The sequence below is a fragment of the Sycon ciliatum genome, chromosome 5 (genome assembly GCF_964019385.1).
Source record: "Sycon ciliatum chromosome 5, ocSycCili1.1, whole genome shotgun sequence".
Taxonomy (NCBI): domain Eukaryota; kingdom Metazoa; phylum Porifera; class Calcarea; order Leucosolenida; family Sycettidae; genus Sycon; species Sycon ciliatum.
The window spans coordinates 23,435,123-23,456,419 of NC_088647.1; the positions used below are offsets into that span (position 1 = coordinate 23,435,123).

At 48.2% G+C, this 21,297-nt stretch overlaps 1 protein-coding gene across 1 annotated transcript in view; it reads right to left on the reverse strand.

Annotated features, from left to right (window-relative positions):
• The window catches only part of LOC135818083 (uncharacterized), a 149,739-nt gene that overhangs the window by 79,712 nt on the left and 48,730 nt on the right, over positions 1-21,297 (reverse strand). The window contains exons 3-4 of the mRNA XM_065331407.1: positions 2,136-2,504; positions 1,461-1,535 (exon numbers count right to left, since the gene is read on the reverse strand). Coding sequence (XP_065187479.1) covers positions 1,461-1,535; positions 2,136-2,504 — 444 coding nt within the window. The remainder of the gene's footprint in view (positions 1-1,460; positions 1,536-2,135; positions 2,505-21,297) is intronic.

The following is a 21,297-nucleotide window of genomic DNA, read 5'->3' on the forward strand; positions in this document are numbered from 1 at the left end:
ATAAGGACACTTCGCGAACAAGGACACTTTTCTGATGCTCAGCCAAGTGTCGTTATTGGCAAAGTTGACTGTATTTGATTATGAGGGGCATTCCTCCCTTTCATACTGCCATTGTTTCACCAGTACAGAAAACTAAGTACATCAAGCAGACAGTTCTTCCGCAGCTCCAGTTACAATGCTGTCCTACCTTTCGTACTGACATTGTTTCACCACAACAGAAAACTAAGTTAGCCAAGTAGACATTTCTTGCGCAGCTCCAGCTACCATGGAAAAGCCGTCACCGTGCCGACATGACATGTCAACATCTCATACATCTACCATAGCTGATTAACTGGTATTCTGTAGGCTAGGTGTTCGTTGCATAGTATACTGTCTTTGTGACTTTGTGAGTGTGTGAGTGTGTGTGTGAGCTGAAGACATACATGTACATCTAGACTACCATGTTTACATGGACACTCCAGCAACAGTCAATGTAACTACATAGCACATAGCACCCAGCACTAAATACAACTACCCGATAGTACTCGGTGTACTGGTACTAGTATACTGGCAATAACCGTGTGTACAGACAGAACAGTACCAGTAAATAGCGCATAATGGCATATGCTTACCCTGGTCTACTGCCAGTCAACTCCAGGAGTTGTGCGCACAGTGTTTGCACAAGTGCATGTAGGAGCGCATGATGTTACGAAATGATTACTGATTTTTGGATGAATTGCGCAGACCACGTCGGACGACCTTTGTCTTACCGGTCATAAAGTGTGCGACGCCATTGAGTGTAACACTTAATAACAGTGATCACTGGCAAAATCAGGCTTTGCTAACTTAACCACACGCTTTTCTGTCTTTCTGGGGTATTCTGCGCTGACCTTTTGGGCAGAGCAGGCATAGTGGGATGGTCTAAGACCATGATTGAGAAACAGAGGGTACCCGGTTCAAGTCCTGCTTGGAAGCGGAAGGAATTTTTCCAGCCGTGCTGCGACCCACAGTTAATTGGGAACTCGTGGCCTGGCACGAGGGTAACATGGATGTAGCTAATGGGATTTCGGTCTTTGACCACTTGGTGGTGGGTCTGATCTACTCACCTCCCACCGTTTAGGCGCTGCATCTGCGCCTTTGATCCTAGAGGGTGGTGGCGTTCCCACGGCGGATGCGGAAAACTCGGCTTCCTGCCGAGTCTCACGCGAACCGTGAAATTTTTATTTTTTATTTTTTGGGCACCCATTTCCACGGCGCTCTAATTCGCAGAAGGATTTACTGTCAGGCTGAGATGTTCCTCGGTAACTCTGTGGACACTCAGTTTCGCCGGCCGCGCTGAGAAAGGTAGTCCTAATTCGCAGGACACTGTAAAGCTTGCGCTGGAATGCGAGCGTAAGGCTCGGGCTGACAAACTTTGAGTATGCATTCCCCTAAAATAGGGTCGTGCATTAATGGAGGACCAATACAAGGACAGCACTGACCTTCAACTGCATCTCCTGGTCCTTCTTTCACTGCAATCACACCTTCATCATTCATCATTGACATTGCGGTATCTGCTGTATATGAAGGTGAGATCAGAAGAATCACATTAGAATTCTCTACGAGTATTGCTTGGATTGCCGGTACATTAAGTTCAGAAAATTGGCATTTTGACAATACTAAACAATATGCTGGTGATTTCCACAAACATGACAGGCAGGTTTTAGGCTACTTTACTATGCTATGAAATAGAGTTTGCGACTTCGGCGATCATTTCATCTGAACATGAGTTGCTCTCAACACTGAACCTAGCGCTTTCCCGCCGACTTCGAAAGTTCAATGGACTTCTTGTGTGATCTGGATGGCGGTTGTGAGTCAGTCAAGTGTCAAGTCAAGTCACCGGGAGAAAGTGCCATTATGATTAGGTATGGACAATTTCAATAAAATTCCTCATTTTCCTCACAATGGAAACCAAGGCTAGAACATAACGTATACTAAACAAATTGGAAAACAGCAAATATCATTTAGAACATTTCTGCTGGTATAAGACAACTGTATTTTCATATAACCTTCAGCTGGTATGCACACTAAAACAAAGACCAGCCTCATCCATTGACTAGGATTCACCATCATGGACATTCTTTAACTTGCATCACAGTCTTCAAATTGTCACTTACTATCGCTCTGTGAATCAATAGCCAAAGTCAACAGTTGGACAAGACTACTCCCATCACATCCTGCCTCATGGTCGATCTTGATCAGGAAATCTTTATCCAGTCGTTGAGTGAGCTCAGGAAGGTGCAACTCATAAAAGAGAAGCGCAAAGCTGGACACTGGGTACAGTAAACACTCCCCAATTGCTGTTTGACAGCAAAGTGGAAGATCACGCACATGACTGGCCACCTCACATGCTGTTCGATAAGTGCTGATAAACTCTTCATTCAGGTCGGCTTCTCCAAATACTTCAGTGAGCACTATATCTGGTACAGTCGCTAGTTTGGCGATGATCTGTGGTAAGTTGGTCTTGACAACCCTTGTGAAGAAATCTACAGACAGCGAATAATACACAAGAAAAGCAGGACACATTGTTGTAACCACTATGTCTGGTCCAATAGTGTGTGTGTTTTCGTGTGTATATGTGTGTGTGTGTGTGTGTGTGTGTTTGTGTACCGTAAAGTCCGCTGCAAATGCCCACCGCATTGTGCAAGATCTGCTGGCCTGTACGCACTGACCCCATGCACTGTCACTCCCACTGTACGAAAGTGCATCTCACACCGTGGCGCGAAGAGCGCTTTCCTACGGTAAACAATGTCCACTTGCCTGGTTTCAAAGTCTCTTTGGGCACGAGCTACGAGCTAGCTCGTAGTGATTTTATGATGTTGTTTGTTGTATCTCGCAAATCCAAATGGGTTTTTCTCCCGAATAACAAGGTAGCAAAGAGCAGAGTATTGCAGGAACCAAATATACTTCTGACGGTGTTTCAAGCCATCATTTCCAAATCACGCAACACGCAAAGGCAAGGGTTTTTCTCGAGCACTTCAGAGTTTTCAACAAGTTGGTAGCGACTTTGTAGGTGTAGCTTTTGTGACATCTCCCCTGTTCGACTTGCAACTGCAACACTGCGACCGGTCAGGTCGTCGAATGACGCTTCATCAGAACAATCACCGTTCCGTTCTGAAAGCTCAACATTGTCACATTCATGGCACTGCAGAAATTTCATGATTTGAAAACCGAAATAATGGAGAACGAACTTTTAGGAAACTTCGCTTCTCAACTCCAAACTCCAAAAACGGTCTCTTCACTGCGATTCAAATTCAAATTTCATTTTACATTACTGTACGCCCAATTTTCCGGCCTGGCCCATCATCAGGAGAACGAACTACAATAACAAAGACGACTCATTTATCGGATGCAAAGGAAATCCCGACCGAAGTGTTTCTTTGCAGCAAGATAATGACAATCGCTTTTGCACAGGATCCTGGGAAGACATAGGCACTGTGTAGGCATTACAGTCGTTCTTGTACGCATTCGACCTTCATGCCAGTTTTCTACAACTAAACTGACCTGAAAAAGAATAGTATGGACCCGCTGGGGCGAGCGTTTGCTGCGGCGTGGGCGTTTGCATCAGACTTTATGTATACACGCATGTGTGTGTGTGCGTGTGTGTATTTGTGTGTGTCCCTTTGTGTCCCATATGGTACAGTGGACTGTGCAGTCGATTTCCAATCCAGAGGTTGCGGGGTCAACTCCCGACGATTATGGTTGCACACGTCTTTCTTCTCTTTCTCATTCTTTATCAATGCGATTAATAGTATTAGTGAAGCGGACATTACAAAATGATGAATGAGAATACATGTATCTAAAATGGTTGTTCCTAATCGATTTTCTTGAGACTATCATCAGGGAAAATCGTCTCACAATAGAGGCTATACGGAGAAACAAACTACTTATAGGTTATTGGATAGTGGGAAGTATACAAGGTGAGGTGTGAAAAAACTAAAGTGGGAGAGAAGACGAAAGAAATTAGAAGAAAAGATGTGAGAGTGTTCCCGACGGCAAGAGTACATAACCCCCCAAGAGTGTGCAACTCCCACATACCCTGCTGTCCCGACAGAATTTCAAGTTGACGTCATTATTTATGACGCAATGCTCCTTGCACCAGTGATTTACAACATGTGTACGGGTGTCAACGCATCACACGTTTTTCTTTGCAATAATTTGTACAGGATCGATCGGCTTCGGTCAACCACAGGTTCCGGATTCGTCTGATAATCCGTGTACAGAGCGCATTGCATCATCAAAATGACGTCAACTTGAAATTCTGTCGGGACAGCACCCATAGTGGAGTTGCACACTCTGGGGGGTTATGTACTCTTGCCGACGGTGTGAGCTACTACATAAGGTGAGTGAAATGAAGGCGTGGAAGCAGGTGAATGTGATAGAGTGAGGAACTGTGAGGTGTAGGTGTATGCGAATGAATACGTGTGTGAATGCTAGGTGAAGAGTCTCAGTTTTGTGACATTTTCTTTCTGAATGCATAGATTAGGATTGTGTTTACGGATGAAAACAGCTTCTAATACCTTAAATTACCTTATGTAGTAGCTCACACCGTCGGGAACACTCTCACATCTTTTCTTCTAATTTCTTTCGTCTTCTCTCCCACTTTAGTTTTTTCACACCTCACCTTGTATACTTCCCACTATCCAATAACCTATAAGTAGTTTGTTTCTCCGTATAGCCTCTATTGTGAGACGATTTTCCCTGATGATAGTCTCAAGAAAATCGATTAGGAACAACCATTTTAGATACATGTATTCTCATTCATCATTTTGTAATGTCCGCTTCACTAATACTATTAATCGCATTGATAAAGTTATTGTCTCCTCGTCGCCTTTTCTTTCTCATTCTCCTAGCTCTTCTTTCATAATCCTGGGTGGCTACCAACAGCCAGTGTATGTGGGGGATGTGGTATGGCGTGTGTGTCCAAAAAAATGAAAAAATAGAAAAATGAAAAATAGGGATTAACTGGCTAGAATACACCACTTCAATCAGCTGTGTGGTGGATACCAGGCTAAAATTAGTGGCGGTCAATTCATCAGCCTTGAAAGCTGTTGAATGGTGTAATTCCAGCATAAGTTGCTATTTCTAATAAAGCTGTTCGCTATCATCGCTTCCGCGATGGGCAGGTCTGAGGTCTGAGGTGTGTGTGTGTGTGTGTGTGTGTGTATGTGTGTGTGAGTGTGTGTGTGTGTGTGTGTGTGTGTGTCTGGTGTGTGTGTGTGTGTGGTACATGGTGGTGGTGGTGGTGGTGGTGATGGTGGTGGTGGTGGTGGTGGTGTGTGTGTGTGTGTGTGTGTGTGTGTGTGTGTGTGTGTGTGTGTGTGCGTCTGGTGTGTGTCTGGTATGTGTGTGTGTATGTGTGTGTGTGTGTGTGCACGTGTGGTGCAGTGGTACGTGCAGTCGACTTCCAATCGAGAGGTTGCGGGTTCAATTCCCGACGATTATGGTCGCACACGTCTTTCTTCTCTTTTTTTGGACTCTTCCTGTCTTTTTTTCCTCCTGGGTGGTTACCAACAGCCAGTGTATGCCGGAGTATGTGGTGTGGTGTGTGTGTAGAAAAAAATGGAAAATGGAAAAATGAAAAATAGGGATTCACTGGCCAGAAAAAGTCACTTCAAACAGCTGTGTGGTGGATACCAGGCTAAAAATAGTGGTGGTCAATTCATCAGCCTTGCAAGCTGTTGAATGGTGATCCCAGCACAAGTTGCTATGTCTAACATAGCTGTTCGCTATCATCGCTTCCCCGATGGGCAGGTCTGAGGTCTGAGGTGTGTGTGTCTGGTGTGTGTGTCTGGTGTGTGTGTGTGTGTGCACGTGGTATGAAAAATCCTGGGTGGTCAGTCCCAACAGTCAGTACATGGTGGAATATGTGGTGTGATGTGTGCTGGAAGAATCGAAAACGAAAAAGTCACTGAGGGATTCACTGGCCAGAAATGGCCTCTTCAAATAGCTGTGTGGTGTAGACAAGGCTCAGAATAGTGGCGGTCAATTCTTCAGCCTTGTAAGCTGTTCAATGGTGCAATCCCAGCACAAGTTGCTGTGGCTTATGTTGTAACATCGCTATCATCGCCTCGGTGATGGGCGTCAAAACTCAAAAGGGCAAAAAAGGTGCATGTGGTGTGTGTGTGCACGTGGTGTGTGTGTGTGTGTGCATGCAGTGTCACCGTGTGTGTGCACGTGGTGTGGCACAAGCATAGCAAGGCACAGCTGAGCACAAGAGGTTGAGTTGGGCTACATGGTTGCTGGTGTTGAACAACTGGTGTCAATTGATCAGAGCATGGAATGTCATGAGCTACACGTATACCCATATCCACACAGACTGTACATACACTGTATTACCATAACAAAGACTGCATTTGACCTGCACACTAGGAAATAATATGCTGTATACAAATGTCAAATAGGTATGTTGTACATGCTGCTGCGTTTGTGTCACTCTGTTGTGGCCTGCTGCTGCGTTTTTGCTGTGTTTTTGTCACCCCTTTGTACATGCTGCTGCACCGTCTTCTGACCCACCAGCGTACACACTTTTACGAACTTGACGCCGCTTTTTTGTCTTTGTCTGAATGCCAATTTCATACTTTCGCCACCAACCGCAATGTGCGCTGATCTTTTCCATAGTATAAGTTTGTCATGAAGAGGTTGGTGCGACTGTAGAGCATGCAGATTCTTCAACCTTGTACCTGTTGCATTGTAGTCTAGTGCCTGTATCACTGTAGCTTGGTGTGTTAAAACCTGTACAGTAATAAAACTAGTATCCTTTGCATGTGAAGTTCGAACCTACCTTTTTCAGAAGCTTTCCTTTTTTTCTTTACTTTCTTCCAATACATGTCTTCTGATTGGCCGAATCTGTGCCATCTCTCTATCTCCTGATTGGTCTAAACCGTTGCTCGTTGTTATGTGAAACCTGAACTCTCTTAGTCTTGGCACATATAAAAAGCTCTGTCTCTGAAGAAAGATCATCCTTCATTTCTTCAACCACTTCTCCTTGCTCTGGTGAGACTTGTTGGTTGTTGTGTGCCCAACCACTTGGGCCACGCTACAACTGGTGGCAGCGGTGGATGTTTCGGGTTTTTTTTTCATGCTATGTTTTTGTTGTTGTGACAATGTGAAGTGATTCCTGGTTCGGAATGGCCCAAGCACAGCCTAACCAGCAAGTACCGCCGGCCCAGCCGCCCCGTCCTGCCCAGCCTGCTCAGCCAGCCCAGCCAGCCCAGCCAGTTCAGCCAGCTCAGCCAGCCCAGCCAGTTCAGCCAGCCCAGCCAGCACAGCCAGTTCAGCCCGCCCAGCCAGTGCAGCCAGCCCAGCCAGTTCAGCCCGCCCAGCCAGTTCAGCCCGCCCAGCCAGTTCAGCCCGCCCAGCCAGCTCCCGTTCGACCCATCCGGCCATGGGCAACTCCGGAACGTTTTGATGGTGGAGCAGCCTCGGACTGGACTACTTGGCGTGACCATTTCACTCAAGTTTGCCTGGTTAATCAGTGGACGCCGCAGGACCAGGCACAGTACATCCCGTTGTACTTGATAGATAATGCGCAGTGCTACTACCAGTCGCTTCCTGTCGCGACACGCCAGGATGTTCAGCAATTACTGGTAGCTCTGGAGGGTCGGTTTGCTCCACCCGTCAGGACCGACCTCCACAGAGCGGAATTGAAGGCCAGACGACAGCGAGGTGAGGAGGCGTTGTCTGATTACTGCGAGGTGATTCGCCGATTGTCTCGCAGAGCGTACCCTACCTTGCCAAACCTCGTGCAGGACCAGCTGGCATGTGACCAATTTATTGAAGGTCTGGACAGCAGAGAGTTGCGCATGGAGGTACGTCGCCAAGACCCCCGAACTCTTGACCAGGCACTGCAGCAAGGACTTCGAGCACTTGCCATACTCCAAGCGGACGCTACTACTAGTGCGTCTCAGCCAGTGGCCGCGGCTGTCTGTGCTGCCAGGGAAGATCGTTTGGATGCCTTATTAGTAAGGATGGAACGATTGGAAACCGCTCTGTCATATTTGCAGCGACCGCAGCAGCAACCCCAGCAGCAACCCCAACAACAGCGCCGCTGTTACCATTGTGGGAGTGCCGAACATCTGATTGCGTACTGCCCGACTGCACCTCCACCCCGGGGACAACGTCAGCGCCCTTCGGGAAACGGCCGGGAGTTGGCATAGAGGGTCCAGAGTCAGCTCCAAACCACCATGGCCCGGAAGTGCTGCCCGCCGCGCCTTCCGATGTAGTATGCCATTCCGTTGCTGTTGAAAGTTGCCAGTATGTTATCGGCAAAGTAAGTTCAATATGCATAACTGATGTCCGCATGTTAGTTGATTCTGGAAGTTCGATTTCCTTTGTCAGCTCAGCATTCTATCAACAACATAAGCATATAAAATTAAACAAAATTTCTACATCAGTCCGAAGTGTTGATGGCAGTGGCGTGACTGTGGAAGGAGCGGTGGATGTGCAGCTAGAGTTTGGCAGCCTCCAACTTCAGCACACTATGGTAGTTGCGAACATTGAGCCTGACGTACTATTAGGCATAGACTTCCTCCGTAGGCACGGTTGTATTATGGATCTGGGACAAGGCTGTCTGCGCTTGAGCAATCAGACCCTTCCATTAACACAGGGAGTTGGGCCCAAGCACCTTTCATGTCAGAGAGTGGAAAGGGACCCCATTCCAGTGCAATTGGCTGAATCTGTTGTTCTACAGGGCTATTCTCAGTTGATTACGCAAGGTAGATTACGTGACACTGAGTTTATGTCTCCATCTTGCGGAATGGTAGAGCCAACAGAGTCGTTCGTAGATAAATTTTGTGTCAGTGCAGCTAGAGTGGTCACGACCGTGAGTGAGAACAGTACTGTTCCTGTCAGGTTGCAGAACCTGCTACCACGGCCTGTCACTATAAACAGGGGTACAGTTGTTGGCATGTTCGAATCTTGCTTTGTTGAGAAAGCCGCAGAAGCCGCGGATGAGCCTGATTGTACTGCTGAAAGCTGTAATGCTGCTGATATGTGTTCTGACCCTGTTGAGTTGTTTGACCTTAGTCATCTCGATACAGAAGAGGCAGCAGCCGTCAGGTCTCTTCTCTCGGAGTTCAGCGACATAATTTCAACGGGAGCAATGGATCTTGGCTCTACCGGTGTTGCCAAACACGACATCGAGACCACTAGCAGCCAGCCTATTCGCCAAGCCCCTAGACGATTGCCGCTTCACCATGCCAATGAGGTTCGTGAACATGTTGAGCAGCTTTTAGCTGAGGGTTTAGTCGATCCTTCCAACAGTCCTTGGGCAGCCCCTATTGTTGTTGTTCGGAAGCCTGATGGAGCTATTAGACTATGTGTAGATTATCGCAAACTCAATGCTGTAACTGTCAGAGACGCATTCCCCATTCCGCGGATTGATGATGCGATAGACAACATGGGTGACGCACAGTATTTCACAACCCTAGATCTTGCATCCGGTTACTGGCAGGTAGAGCTAACTAATGCAGCAAGGGCGAAATCAGCATTTGTCACTCCATTTGGATTGTTTGAATGGAAAGTCATGCCATTTGGGTTGTGCAATGCCCCAGCAACTTTCCAGCGCCTGATGACCATGGTTCTGGGTGATCTTGTGCCAAGCGTATGTTCAGCGTACATAGATGACACCATAACTTTCTCGAAAACATTTCAAGAACATCTGGTTAGACTGCGCCTAGTATTTGAAAAATTCCGGGCAGCAGGTTTGAAGGTCAAGCCTCGTAAGTGCCAGATTCTGAGCAAGTCGGTTACGTATCTTGGGCATGTGTTCAAGGGAGGTGGTGTGAGCCCTGATCCCAAGAATTGCAGTTCGGTCACCAGTCTCAAACCACTTAGCTCTGCAACCGAGGTTCGTCGATTTGTAGGTTTTGCTTCCTACTACAGGCGGTTCATCAAGGACTTCGCGACAATTGCAGCACCGCTACACAAGCTAATGCAGAAACAGGCAAGCTTTTCGTGGACGGATGAGTGTCAGCAAGCGTTCGATATCCTGAAGCAGAAGCTCACGTCATCTCCTGTCCTGACGTACCCGGATCCATCCCGCAAGTTTATCCTGGACACGGATGCTTCTGACACTGGTATTGGTGCAACTCTATCGCAGGTTGACGATCAGGGCAGAGAGCAGGTAATTGCGTATGCTAGTAGTTCACTTAGTAAGAGCCAACGTCGCTACGGCACAACTCGGCGTGAGATGTATGCAGTGGTCTTCTTTGTGCAATACTTCAAACATTATTTGCTGGGTGCAAACTTTACCTTGCGAACCGATCACAAAGCCCTTCTCTGGTTGAAGTCTTTCAAGGATTCGGAAGGTATCCTGGCGAGATGGTTGGAGAAACTAGAAGCGTTCGATTTCACAACTGTCCACCGTAGAGGTACTCAGCATGCCAACGCAGATGCATTGTCACGGTTCCATAGCCAACCTGCGGACAATTCGGAGCATCCTGCATCGGCCACTGCCGAGCCTTCAGTAATGGATCCAAATATTACTGTTGTCTGTCCTTCCCAGTCTTCCATTCCTGTCCCTACAGCCGTGCCATCAGTCTCTCCGGATACAGCAGCTGGTGATGCATTGACGCAGGATTCTGGACATCAAGCATACGTGGGTAATGTTGACTCTGAATCACAACCTGCAGAACATGCGAATGATGATAGCAATTTACTTGGAAGCAATTGGGCAGATTTTTTTAGTGCAGAAGATATTCGCAGAGCTCAAGCGGAAGACAGTGACATTGACTGCATGATTGGTTGGCAACAAGCATTGTTAGACAGGCCTAAACGCAGTGATAGTGCTATGAAAGGAGCATCATTAACCTTGATACGTCTGTGGAGTCAGTGGAAACGGCTGGTTCTGCAAGATGGCTTATTGTATCGTACGTACACTTCAGTAGATGGTAGCAACTCATTTCTGCAACTTGTTGTACCTGTCAGTTTGCGACAGAGAATTATGACTGGGATGCACAATGAGTGTAGTGGTGGCCACCTCGCTACTGAACGTACTCTAGAGAAGGTGAAAGCTAGATTCTATTGGCCTTTTAGTCGTCTGACATTGAGCTGCATTGCAAGGCGTGTGCGCTTTGTTCAGCTAGGCGTACCCCAGCACCAACCGCTCGCGCTCCGATGAAGGTGGACCAACCATCCTTTCCACTGCAACGTGTCGCTATGGACATCATGGGACCACTGCCCAGAACAAATCGAGGTAACCTCTACATTGTTGTGATTACTGATTATTTCACGAAGTGGGTAGAAGCGTTTGCCATCCCGGATATGACTGCTAGGACAATAGCTTCGGCACTGATTGATGGTTTCATTTGTCGCTACGGTGTGCCACTGTCTATCCACACTGATCAAGGTGCGCAATTTGAGTCAAATTTGTTCAAATCCATCTGTGAACTGTTAGATATGAAGAAGACACGCACGACTCCATATCATCCTTCTAGTGATGGTTTAGTTGAACGGATGAATCGTACACTTGAGAACATGCTGAGTGCCAGAGTCAATGCCAATCACAATGACTGGGACCTGCATATTCAACGCTGTTTACTGGCGTATCGTAGTAGCGTACATAGTTCAACCAAGGAAACCCCAGCTAGATTGATGTTCGGCAGAGAGCTTAAGTTGCCAGTGGATATTATGTTTAACGACTCCAGAGAACATGTCAAATCTGTACCTGACTATATGATTGATCTCGAGATCTCCTTGCAGCAGGCATTTTCTCACGCTCGATCAGCTGGCGCTAAGGCACAGAAACGTCAGAAGGACTACTATGATGTAAAGACGACCAAGCCACGGTTTGCGATCAATGACAAGGTGCGCTTACACAACCCAGCTGTGAAAGCAGGCAACACAAAGAAGTTCCTCAAGCCATGGACCGGGCCGTATCGAGTTGTCGAGGTGATCGATGACGTGGTGTACAGGATTGAGCACTGTGATACAGGGAAACTCCAGGTGGTACACATCAACCGGCTCAAGTCAACGATTCAAGTACCGGAGGAGCAGCACGCTCCAGTGCCAGCACACCTACCTCAACCGGCGCTAATTGATTACGTGCAAGACGCAGTTCCGGCTGTTCCGGTTCCGGCAGTTCCGGTTATTCCAGTTCCAGCTGTTCCAGTTCCAGCTGTTCCAGTTCCGGCTGTTCCAGTCCCGGCTGTTCCGGCAGCTCCCGTTGTGCCGGCCGTTCCGATCATGCCACAGGCAGGTGGGTATAACTTACGCAATCGGGCAAATCTCCAGAGGCCGGTGCGATACCGTCAATGAGAGCCAAGAACAATTGATATGTACAATTTTCTTGTGAAGATTTGAGAGATTGAGATTTGAGTTTTTTAGATATAGTGTTGGGTTGGCATTTAACACACAGTTTATATAGCTTCTTCCTTGGGTTCTTTCGTTTCATTATTTTTATTTTTACAATATTCACCTTATCACGAGGACGTGATTCAATCTGGGAGGGGGCCATGTAGAGCATGCAGATTCTTCAACCTTGTACCTGTTGCATTGTAGTCTAGTGCCTGTATTAAAACCTGTACAGTAATAAAACTAGTATCCTTTGCATGTGAAGTTCGAACCTACCTTTTTCAGAAGCTTTCCTTTTTTTCTTTACTTTCTTCCAATACATGTCTTCTGATTGGCCGAATCTGTGCCATCTCTCTATCTCCTGATTGGTCTAAACCGTTGCTCGTTGTTATGTGAAACCTGAACTCTCTTAGTCTTGGCACATATAAAAAGCTCTGTCTCTGAAGAAAGATCATCCTTCATTTCTTCAACCACTTCTCCTTGCTCTGGTGAGACTTGTTGGTTGTTGTGTGCCCAACCACTTGGGCCACGCTACACGACTTCGGCGATAAGTTTGTCATGTTACCTTAAACTGGACACATTCCTATTTCTGACAGGATCAGTATGTACTTGAGAGACACGATCTGCTTCGCAAGAGTAATCTGAAGGCTTTTCTACTCTCGTATGGTGTAAGAGGAATCACAAATTGGCTACGGGCACAACATCAAATTCTAAACAACAGCACGTCACAGCATAAGGACCAGCAGAGCACTCTTCCCGAGCCAGCCTCTCCACAGTATTTCAGCAGAAATCCATTGGAACAAAAATAGATCTCAACTCAGAGTTGCATGGTAATCGAGCTCTGCACTCTGACCAGTAGCCAAGGTTCATTTGTAGCCTTTCGGCTCTACAGATCCAGACGGAACAATGACATAATGTGAGCTACTGGTATTTCACTTGTTCAGACTTTGGCAGGAGATGGAGAACTCACAGCGCAGGATCTTGAAACAAAAAGCACTCCAATTTGAAACTGCGTGCTGCAGGCTAGTACAGCGCCGGCTTCCGCGCATAGCAGCTAGTGCGTACAGGACCTCGCGATCGCAGCAATGCGTACAGGTTTTCAATGCACGAGCCCACATGTCGGGCATGCGTGCAATAGCTGCGCAAAATGGTTTTGCGTGCAAAGCCCAGAAGCACGGAAGTTGAAACTTTCACACATCGTATGACTCATTTTTGTGTGTGTGTCTGTGTCACTCAATGCTGATTACAGTATATTGGAGAGGATTTGAGTCCCCATTAGCTTGAGTCATCATCAAACGTCGGCTAAGAAAGATGTCTTTTCCCTTTCTAGATACTTGGATCCGATTATTGACGTACTCTTTTGCCAATATCAAGGAATGATTGCTCAAAGGCTCTTAAAAAATAAGTGCACATTTCGGTGGTGCAGAGGAAGTATATTTTTAGACTACATTTGAACTCAGGCAAAATGTGCACTCAAATAATAATGGACTCGGGTGGAGAGCCAAGAATAAATTTATAGTAGGGGTGAAACAATTATACCGAATACTCGAGTACTCGCTCGGTTTTTTGAAAAATAATCGTACTCGGAATAAATCAGAGTACTCGTTCATTGATGGTACGGGCATTTACCACAGAAATCTGCAGTTTCAGAGCAGCAGTCGGCAGATATTGATGTGCAGACTGTGTGGTGAACATTTGTTCACGAGTAGAGAGAGCCCAAATGACCCACCAACTAATATACCCGAGAAAAATGACTTCTACTTGGTTCAATCAGGGTTGTATCATGTGAATTTAAGGCCCTTGGTGTGCGATTTTTAGGAGATGAAGGATAGTCGAATACTCGAATATTCGATCGGGGAAAATCAGAGTACTCGAACTCGGGATCTCAGTGCCAACTTTCACCCCTAATTTATAGTAAAGAAAAAGGGACCAAGTAACTACAAGTTACGTTATAATGTCCACACACACCGCCATTTACGAAACAATCAGCTCAGGCATGCGATTACATTGTACGACACTGATCGACAGTTCTGACGTTCTACAACTAACTGGCCAACAGCTCTTGCACATCTTGGATGCGCACTCCAACAGCCTTCCAACTTGGAAGGTTCTAAGTTATAGAAATAGCACGAGGGGAACTGTAACTGGTGTAACTGGTGTAACTGGTGGTGTTAGTGGACATTATAGCGTAACTTGTAGTTTCTTGGTCCTTTTTTCTTCACTTTAAATAATTATTTATAACTTTCGCGTAGCCTTGAGTATTGCAAAACGGCATTGGTTGATAATTTGACTGTATACAGCATATGTGACATACATGCTCAGTTTTAGTCTAAACTCCATGTAGCGTAACAAAGATTGATGGATCTTTGCACCAAACAATACTTGGCATCAGTTGATCAAGTAAAGATCTACACGTCTCGTTATTAAACTTACATAGCACGATTACACTATAGTGAGTGCAATCATGTTCATTTCAGTACTTTTGTACAGACATGTATTGACTAAAACCCGTGACACGATGGTACAATGCAGGAGTTGTGATTATCCTACATCGGCTCAACTATGTTTTTCATTCCCATTGATGGTATGCCGGCTCTACAGTCCATTTATAAAAAAAAGATGGTCCCTGGCTCTGGTAAGCTGCCGTGTTTGGCGATTTTCGTGATATTATCGTATACACTCAGCGCAGCGAAATTTGAAATTTGAAACCAGGTCCAAAGAGGTTACCTGGACTGGAGTTCGAACCGCACAATGCACTGTTTTCAGGCGGGGTCAAATGGCCTGGATTTTGATGGTTTTTCCCTAATCATTGCTTTTGGGGCAAAAAACTGGCCGAAATCCTATTCTCGCTATAGCTTGTTTTTGGACAAATAAACTTCAGAAACATAATTAGAAGAGGATTCCAGGGGAGTGCAGAAAAAGAATCTAAAACGGTTTGAACCATTTATGGCCAAAGGCTAGAAGTCCATCTTTTTATGAATATACTGTAGTTCTACTCTACTGAATAGAATGCATGATCTTGTATAATGTTGTAACATGCACCAGCATAACATCACACATAACATGTATGTAAAGATTTCTTCAATGTACAGTATTGCACGTGCTATCTTCATTTACAAGGTGTATACGAGTATGCAACAGGTATACTTATGCTATGATACTTATGCAGCATACAGGTCACAATACAAACGCACTATTGTGCTCACTATTTCATATCTCCCTTGTTTAGAAGAGTATCTCTTTGTCGTTGTTACTATAATCGAGTGGCACATTCGCACTACAATTCTACGAGTGCTAGTTTGAAATTACGTTACGAATTGTTACATTGTACAGCAGGTACGAAACAATTAATATTTACATACTCACCGGTTTTCGTTTCGGAGTCCCGCGCTGTGACTCAGCTAATTTCTATTTCGTTTGCCTTGTATTGTCTGAATAGGGGCGCTGTCACCCCGTCGGGTGCAAGCACCCTTGGACAGAAGCACTTCACTTCACGACAAGTGTTCATTTTCGTTTTCCTCTTCTGCTTCTGTTGCACAGTACAGTTTGAACTTTGAATGTGTGCTTTTTTCGTACTCTGCTCTCGATCGAACCATGCGCGGGTCGATCTCCATAATTTTATCTTCCGTTGCCATGACTGGCATTAGTACGCGTTCTGTACTCACTCGCTGCTTGGCACGCTTGCAGCGCGTCTTTTTTCTGTTGCAACCCAGTGCCTGCGTGCACGGTACGGGATTTGCGATGCCACATCAGCGTTGGTGTGTTGTTGTGTTTCGTTGTTGTTTTGGTCTTTGCTGAGTGTGGTCGTTAAAACTGAGAAAGAACGGGTCGTTGACAAGGCGTGGTTTCGATGTGCATGCCCTCCTGTCAACTCCAAACTATTGGTAGCAGAGGATGGTTTTCACGGAGCCATCATGGAGGTAAAACTAGAAGACCTCGCACGGAAAAAGCGAGAGCTGAAAACGGATTTCACAAATACGAGGAGAAATTTGACGGTGGAGTCAACGAATGAGGTGCCGAACCAAGATGACGTAAAGGCATGGAGAAGCCACTTGACGACAGTGTATAACGAGACCAAGAAGGTCATCATGGAGTACATGGAAGCGGTGGTGGACACTGACTCTAGGAGACATGCTGGTCTCCAGAAGCAGTACAAGCAGCTGGAAGGCCAGTATTCCGATGCCATGGAATTGGCCAGGAGTGTGCTCATCAGGAGCAGCAGAGCGAGCCTGGCAGCGTCGACCAGGCAGACTCCCAGTCCCAAGCAATCGCCACTGAGAGGGGCAACGCCTTTACTGGCGTCAGTACGAGAGGAAAGCAGAGAAATTCTAGATCTGCGTGCGGCGCTCCAAGATGCACCGTTTCTTGGTCGCCAGGACGATGCGCGGGTTATGTTGCCCAGGGCTGCAGACTATGGAGAACGGGTGAAAGTAGAGCCGGACAGTCGTGTTGTAATGTTCAGTGGTCAGCGTGTGGGGGAACCTGCCGAACCCTTCCCGACCGTTGCCATGGCAACCGCGTCAGCACACGCGCCACCGCAAACGGATATGATCAACAGCAATGCATGCACCGCTTTATCTGCAGCAGCTGCAGAGTACCAGCCACGTAGTTCAGTGCTGCCAGCGTCATTTGCAACTATGACCACGGGCAGCAACGCTCCCGCTATAAATCAGGAACAAGGCTCTGCCTTCCTGATCCACGATCCTGCTGATCAAACACCTAGTATGATGTATGCAACGTATGGCAACAATAGTGCTAGGCCGCAGCAGGCATACATGTACCAACAACAACAACTGCAACCGCAGTGGAGTGCGAGCAATAGTGCAGTCGTGTACAACTCACCTGTGTCTACTGGACCGTCGCACACCATCTCTACTGGAGCGTCACAGTACGGTGCGAGACCCAGCGCTGGCATGCAAGCACCCCGGACCGCAGTATTCGCCCCAGTTCCGACATATATCGGAGGCACCGCAGCTCGACCTGCGCCACGGACTGCTCCAGCGGCAGCTGCACAGATCAACATCGCCAGCAAGTTGAAGCGGATCGAAATTGCCGTGTTCACCGGAGAGAAGCGAAAATACGAGCGCTGGAAATCCGCTTTCAGCGTTTGTGTGGACCAGCAGCCGCTCTCCGCTGAATTCAAGCTGCTGCAACTCCGACAGTACGTGGCGGGTGAGGCACTGGATGCCATCGAGAGTCTCGGCTACTCGGCAGCAGCATACGATGCTGCTCTGCGGCGGCTGGAGCGACGCTTCGGTGGGAGTCGCCGGCGCCTTGCGGTTAGGATGGAAGAGCTGGAACGATCTCCACCTATTCGATCCGGTAGAGCCCAGGACCTGGAGCGCTTTACCGATGTGCTCGACATGGCAGTGGTGACGTTAAAGGATGCCGGTATGCACACCGAGCTAGGTACCGGCATTCTCTACCAGCGGATCCAGCAGAAGCTGCCGGTGAACTTGTTGGCCCAGTATCGCCGCTGGATAGTACACCACCAAAAGGACGAATCGGTCGAGGTGCTGCTGGAGTGGCTGAATGCCGAGGCAGAAGTTCTTGCTGCCGCCACGGAAACTATCGAAGGCATCAGCCAGCAGCATCACGTCAGAAGCCAATTGTCAACCAGCGGGACAAGTCGAAATCAGCCGACTCGGACGGCAACTGCTCACGACGCTGTGCAACCGCGCACGACCACGTTTGTGACAGCTACAAACACCGCTGGCAACGTGCCGACCGCAAGGTCCACATGCCAATGCTGCAATGGTGGCGAGCACCCGATCTGGCGCTGCCCAGAGTTTGAGAAACAAACTGTAAGCCAGCGCTGGGCAGCGGCGAAGCGAAGCAAGTCATGCTATAGATGCCTTGCGACTGGGCACAGCGGCAAGGATTGCCCACGGGACCGGGAGTGTGGTATCGACGGGTGCACGCAGCATCACCATCGCCTGCTGCACAGTGAGCCCCGTCAACCGCCTCCAGCGTCGTCAACCCACGCCTCCGGAGAGACTGGAGCCATGCAGCCGGAGAACTTCAGTGCTGTCTCCCTCGGAAACAGCACGAAGGGAGAGGAGAATAGAGTACGGACGGTGACGTCGATTCGGACAGTTCCCGTTCAGCTATCCAACGGCAAGCGGTCGCTAACTGTTAACGCGCTGCTGGACGACGCCAGCACGCGCTCGTACATAGCGAGCAATGTTACGGCAGAACTCGGCCTGCTTGGATCAAGCATGTCGCTGACCATCAGCAAGCTGAATGGACAGCAAGAGACCATTCACACTGTGCCAGTATCGTGCACTCTGCGAAGTGTTGACGGAGCCACGTCGACGACTCTCCATGCGTGCACAATCGAGCAGCCAACAGGCAACATGGAAGTTGTAGACTGGCATCACCTGGGAAAGCAGTACGCACATCTAGCCAACGTTGAGTTTCCGCCGCTACCGTCGAAACGCCACATTGACGTGCTTATCGGTGCCGACTATCCGGAGCTTCACATGGCGTATGAAGAGCGCTCGGGTAACAGCCATGAGCCCGTGGCGCGTCGGACGGCATTAGGTTGGACCTGCATCGGCCCAGTCAATCAACCGACGGACGAGTCCATCGAGCTGATTGCGGTGACCGTCGACCAATGCCACAGCGAGCTGAATCGTCTAGAGCCAAGCCGCTACTCCGACTGGGTACGAATGTGCCGTGTTCATGCTTGGTGTGTGCGATTCGCTACGAATTGCTCAGTACCACCCGCACAACGAGAGTTTGACGAATTATCGCCACCAGCGATCCGAGACTCTGAGGAGTTCTACATCAAGCGAGCGCAGCAACAGTCGCTACCAGAGTATGCTGCAGTTAAGGCAGGCAAGCCGATCCCTGCAACCAGCAAGCTGGTCTCGCTCAAGCCAATGATTGACGACGCTGGCCTTCTACGCGTCGGAGGTCGACTACAGCATGCAGACTTCTTGACTGCAGAACAACGCAATCCGATCGTCCTACCACGAGGGGATCATGTGACACAGCTGATTGTCAAGGCATGTCACGAACGAGGATATCACGCGTTCGGTGTCAGCCATACGCTAGCCGAACTCTCGTCGCGCTACTGGATCGTCGCTGGCCGCGAAGAGGTGCGAGCTTGGGAAGCCAAGTGTGCGAGGTGCGCCCGGAGCCGTACGAAGCCGGCAATGCAGGTGATGGCGCCACTACCTAAGGTCCGAGTCAGCCTGCCGCTACGCGCATTCGGCCGAGTCTCTGTAGACTACGCCGGACCGTTTATGACGAAGCAGGGTCGCGGCAAGACACAACACAAGCGGTATCTGTGCTTGTTCACGTGCTTGCAGACGAGAGCAGTGCATCTCGAGCTGTCATACGCGTTGACAACGGACTCGTTCCTGCAGGCGTACGTACGCTTCACCAATCGACGGGGAGTACCGATCGACGTCATCTCCGACAATGGCACGAATTTCGTCGGCGCCACCAATGAGCTTGCTCAGCTAGTCAAGCAGCTTGATGCAGAGGCGATTCAGCGGCAGACAGCGGATCAGCAGACTAGCTGGCGTTTCAACCCTCCAGCAGCACCACATTTCGGCGGAGTGCATGAGGCGTTAGTGAAATCGGCAAAGCGTGCTATCTCGGCGATTCTGAAGAACGCGGAGGTCACAGACGAGGAGCTATAGTCTGCTATCGTCGGCGCGGAGGCGCTCATGAACTCACGGCCACTGTCCTACGTGTCGGCAGATGGTCGTGACCCAACTCCGCTAACGCCCAATCATTTCATGTATGGCCAAATCGGTACTCGGTTCGCACCTGCAGGAGTGGACGAGAGCGAGTTCAACCCTCGGCAACGCTGGCGTGTAGTGCAAGAACTCGTGCTGCACTTTTGGCGGAGATGGATGCAGGAAGTCGTGCCAGAGCTGAACCGGCGACTCAAGTGGAGGACGGCCGAGACAGACCTCAAGGTCGACGACATCGTTCTAGTGACATCCCAAGACAACCCACGGGGCACTTGGCCAATGGGTCGTGTCACCGAAGTGCACCCTGGTCCAGACGGACACGTGCGAGTTGTGAAGGTCAAGGTGGGCGACAAGACCTACACCCGCCCAATCGTGCGTCTTTGTAAGCTATTCTGTGAGTAGCTCCTTGTTTGCCTATTTCAGAACAATAATCAATTTCGAATTTTTTGGTCACTGTGAATTTCGGCACAGTGAGAAGGGAGAGAAATGTTTAGAAGAGTATCTCTTTGTCGTTGTTACTATAATCGAGTGGCACATTCGCACTACAATTCTACGAGTGCTAGTTTGAAATTACGTTACGAATTGTTACATTGTACAGCAGGTACGAAACAATTAATATTTACATACTCACCGGTTTTCGTTTCGGAGTCCCGCGCTGTGACTCAGCTAATTTCTATTTCGTTTGCCTTGTATTGTCTGAATAGGGGCGCTGTCACCCCGTCGGGTGCAAGCACCCTTGGACAGAAGCACTTCACTTCACGACAAGTGTTCATTTTCGTTTTCCTCTTCTGCTTCTGTTGCACAGTACAGTTTGAACTTTGAATGTGTGCTTTTTTCGTACTCTGCTCTCGATCGAACCATGCGCGGGTCGATCTCCATAATTTTATCTTCCGTTGCCATGACTGGCATTAGTACGCGTTCTGTACTCACTCGCTGCTTGGCACGCTTGCAGCGCGTCTTTTTTCTGTTGCAACCCAGTGCCTGCGTGCACGGTACGGGATTTGCGATGCCACATCAGCGTTGGTGTGTTGTTGTGTTTCGTTGTTGTTTTGGTCTTTGCTGAGTGTGGTCGTTAAAACTGAGAAAGAACGGGTCGTTGACAAGGCGTGGTTTCGATGTGCATGCCCTCCTGTCAACTCCAAACTATCCCTCTTCTTTGTCTGTAAAGATTATTCAGATTTTGCATCAACTTTAGAAGAGCGCATGCTCCAGTGGTTCCTGTCTTCCAATACTTCTTCTCATAGTAATACTCATGAGACTACAAGATAGTCTTCTG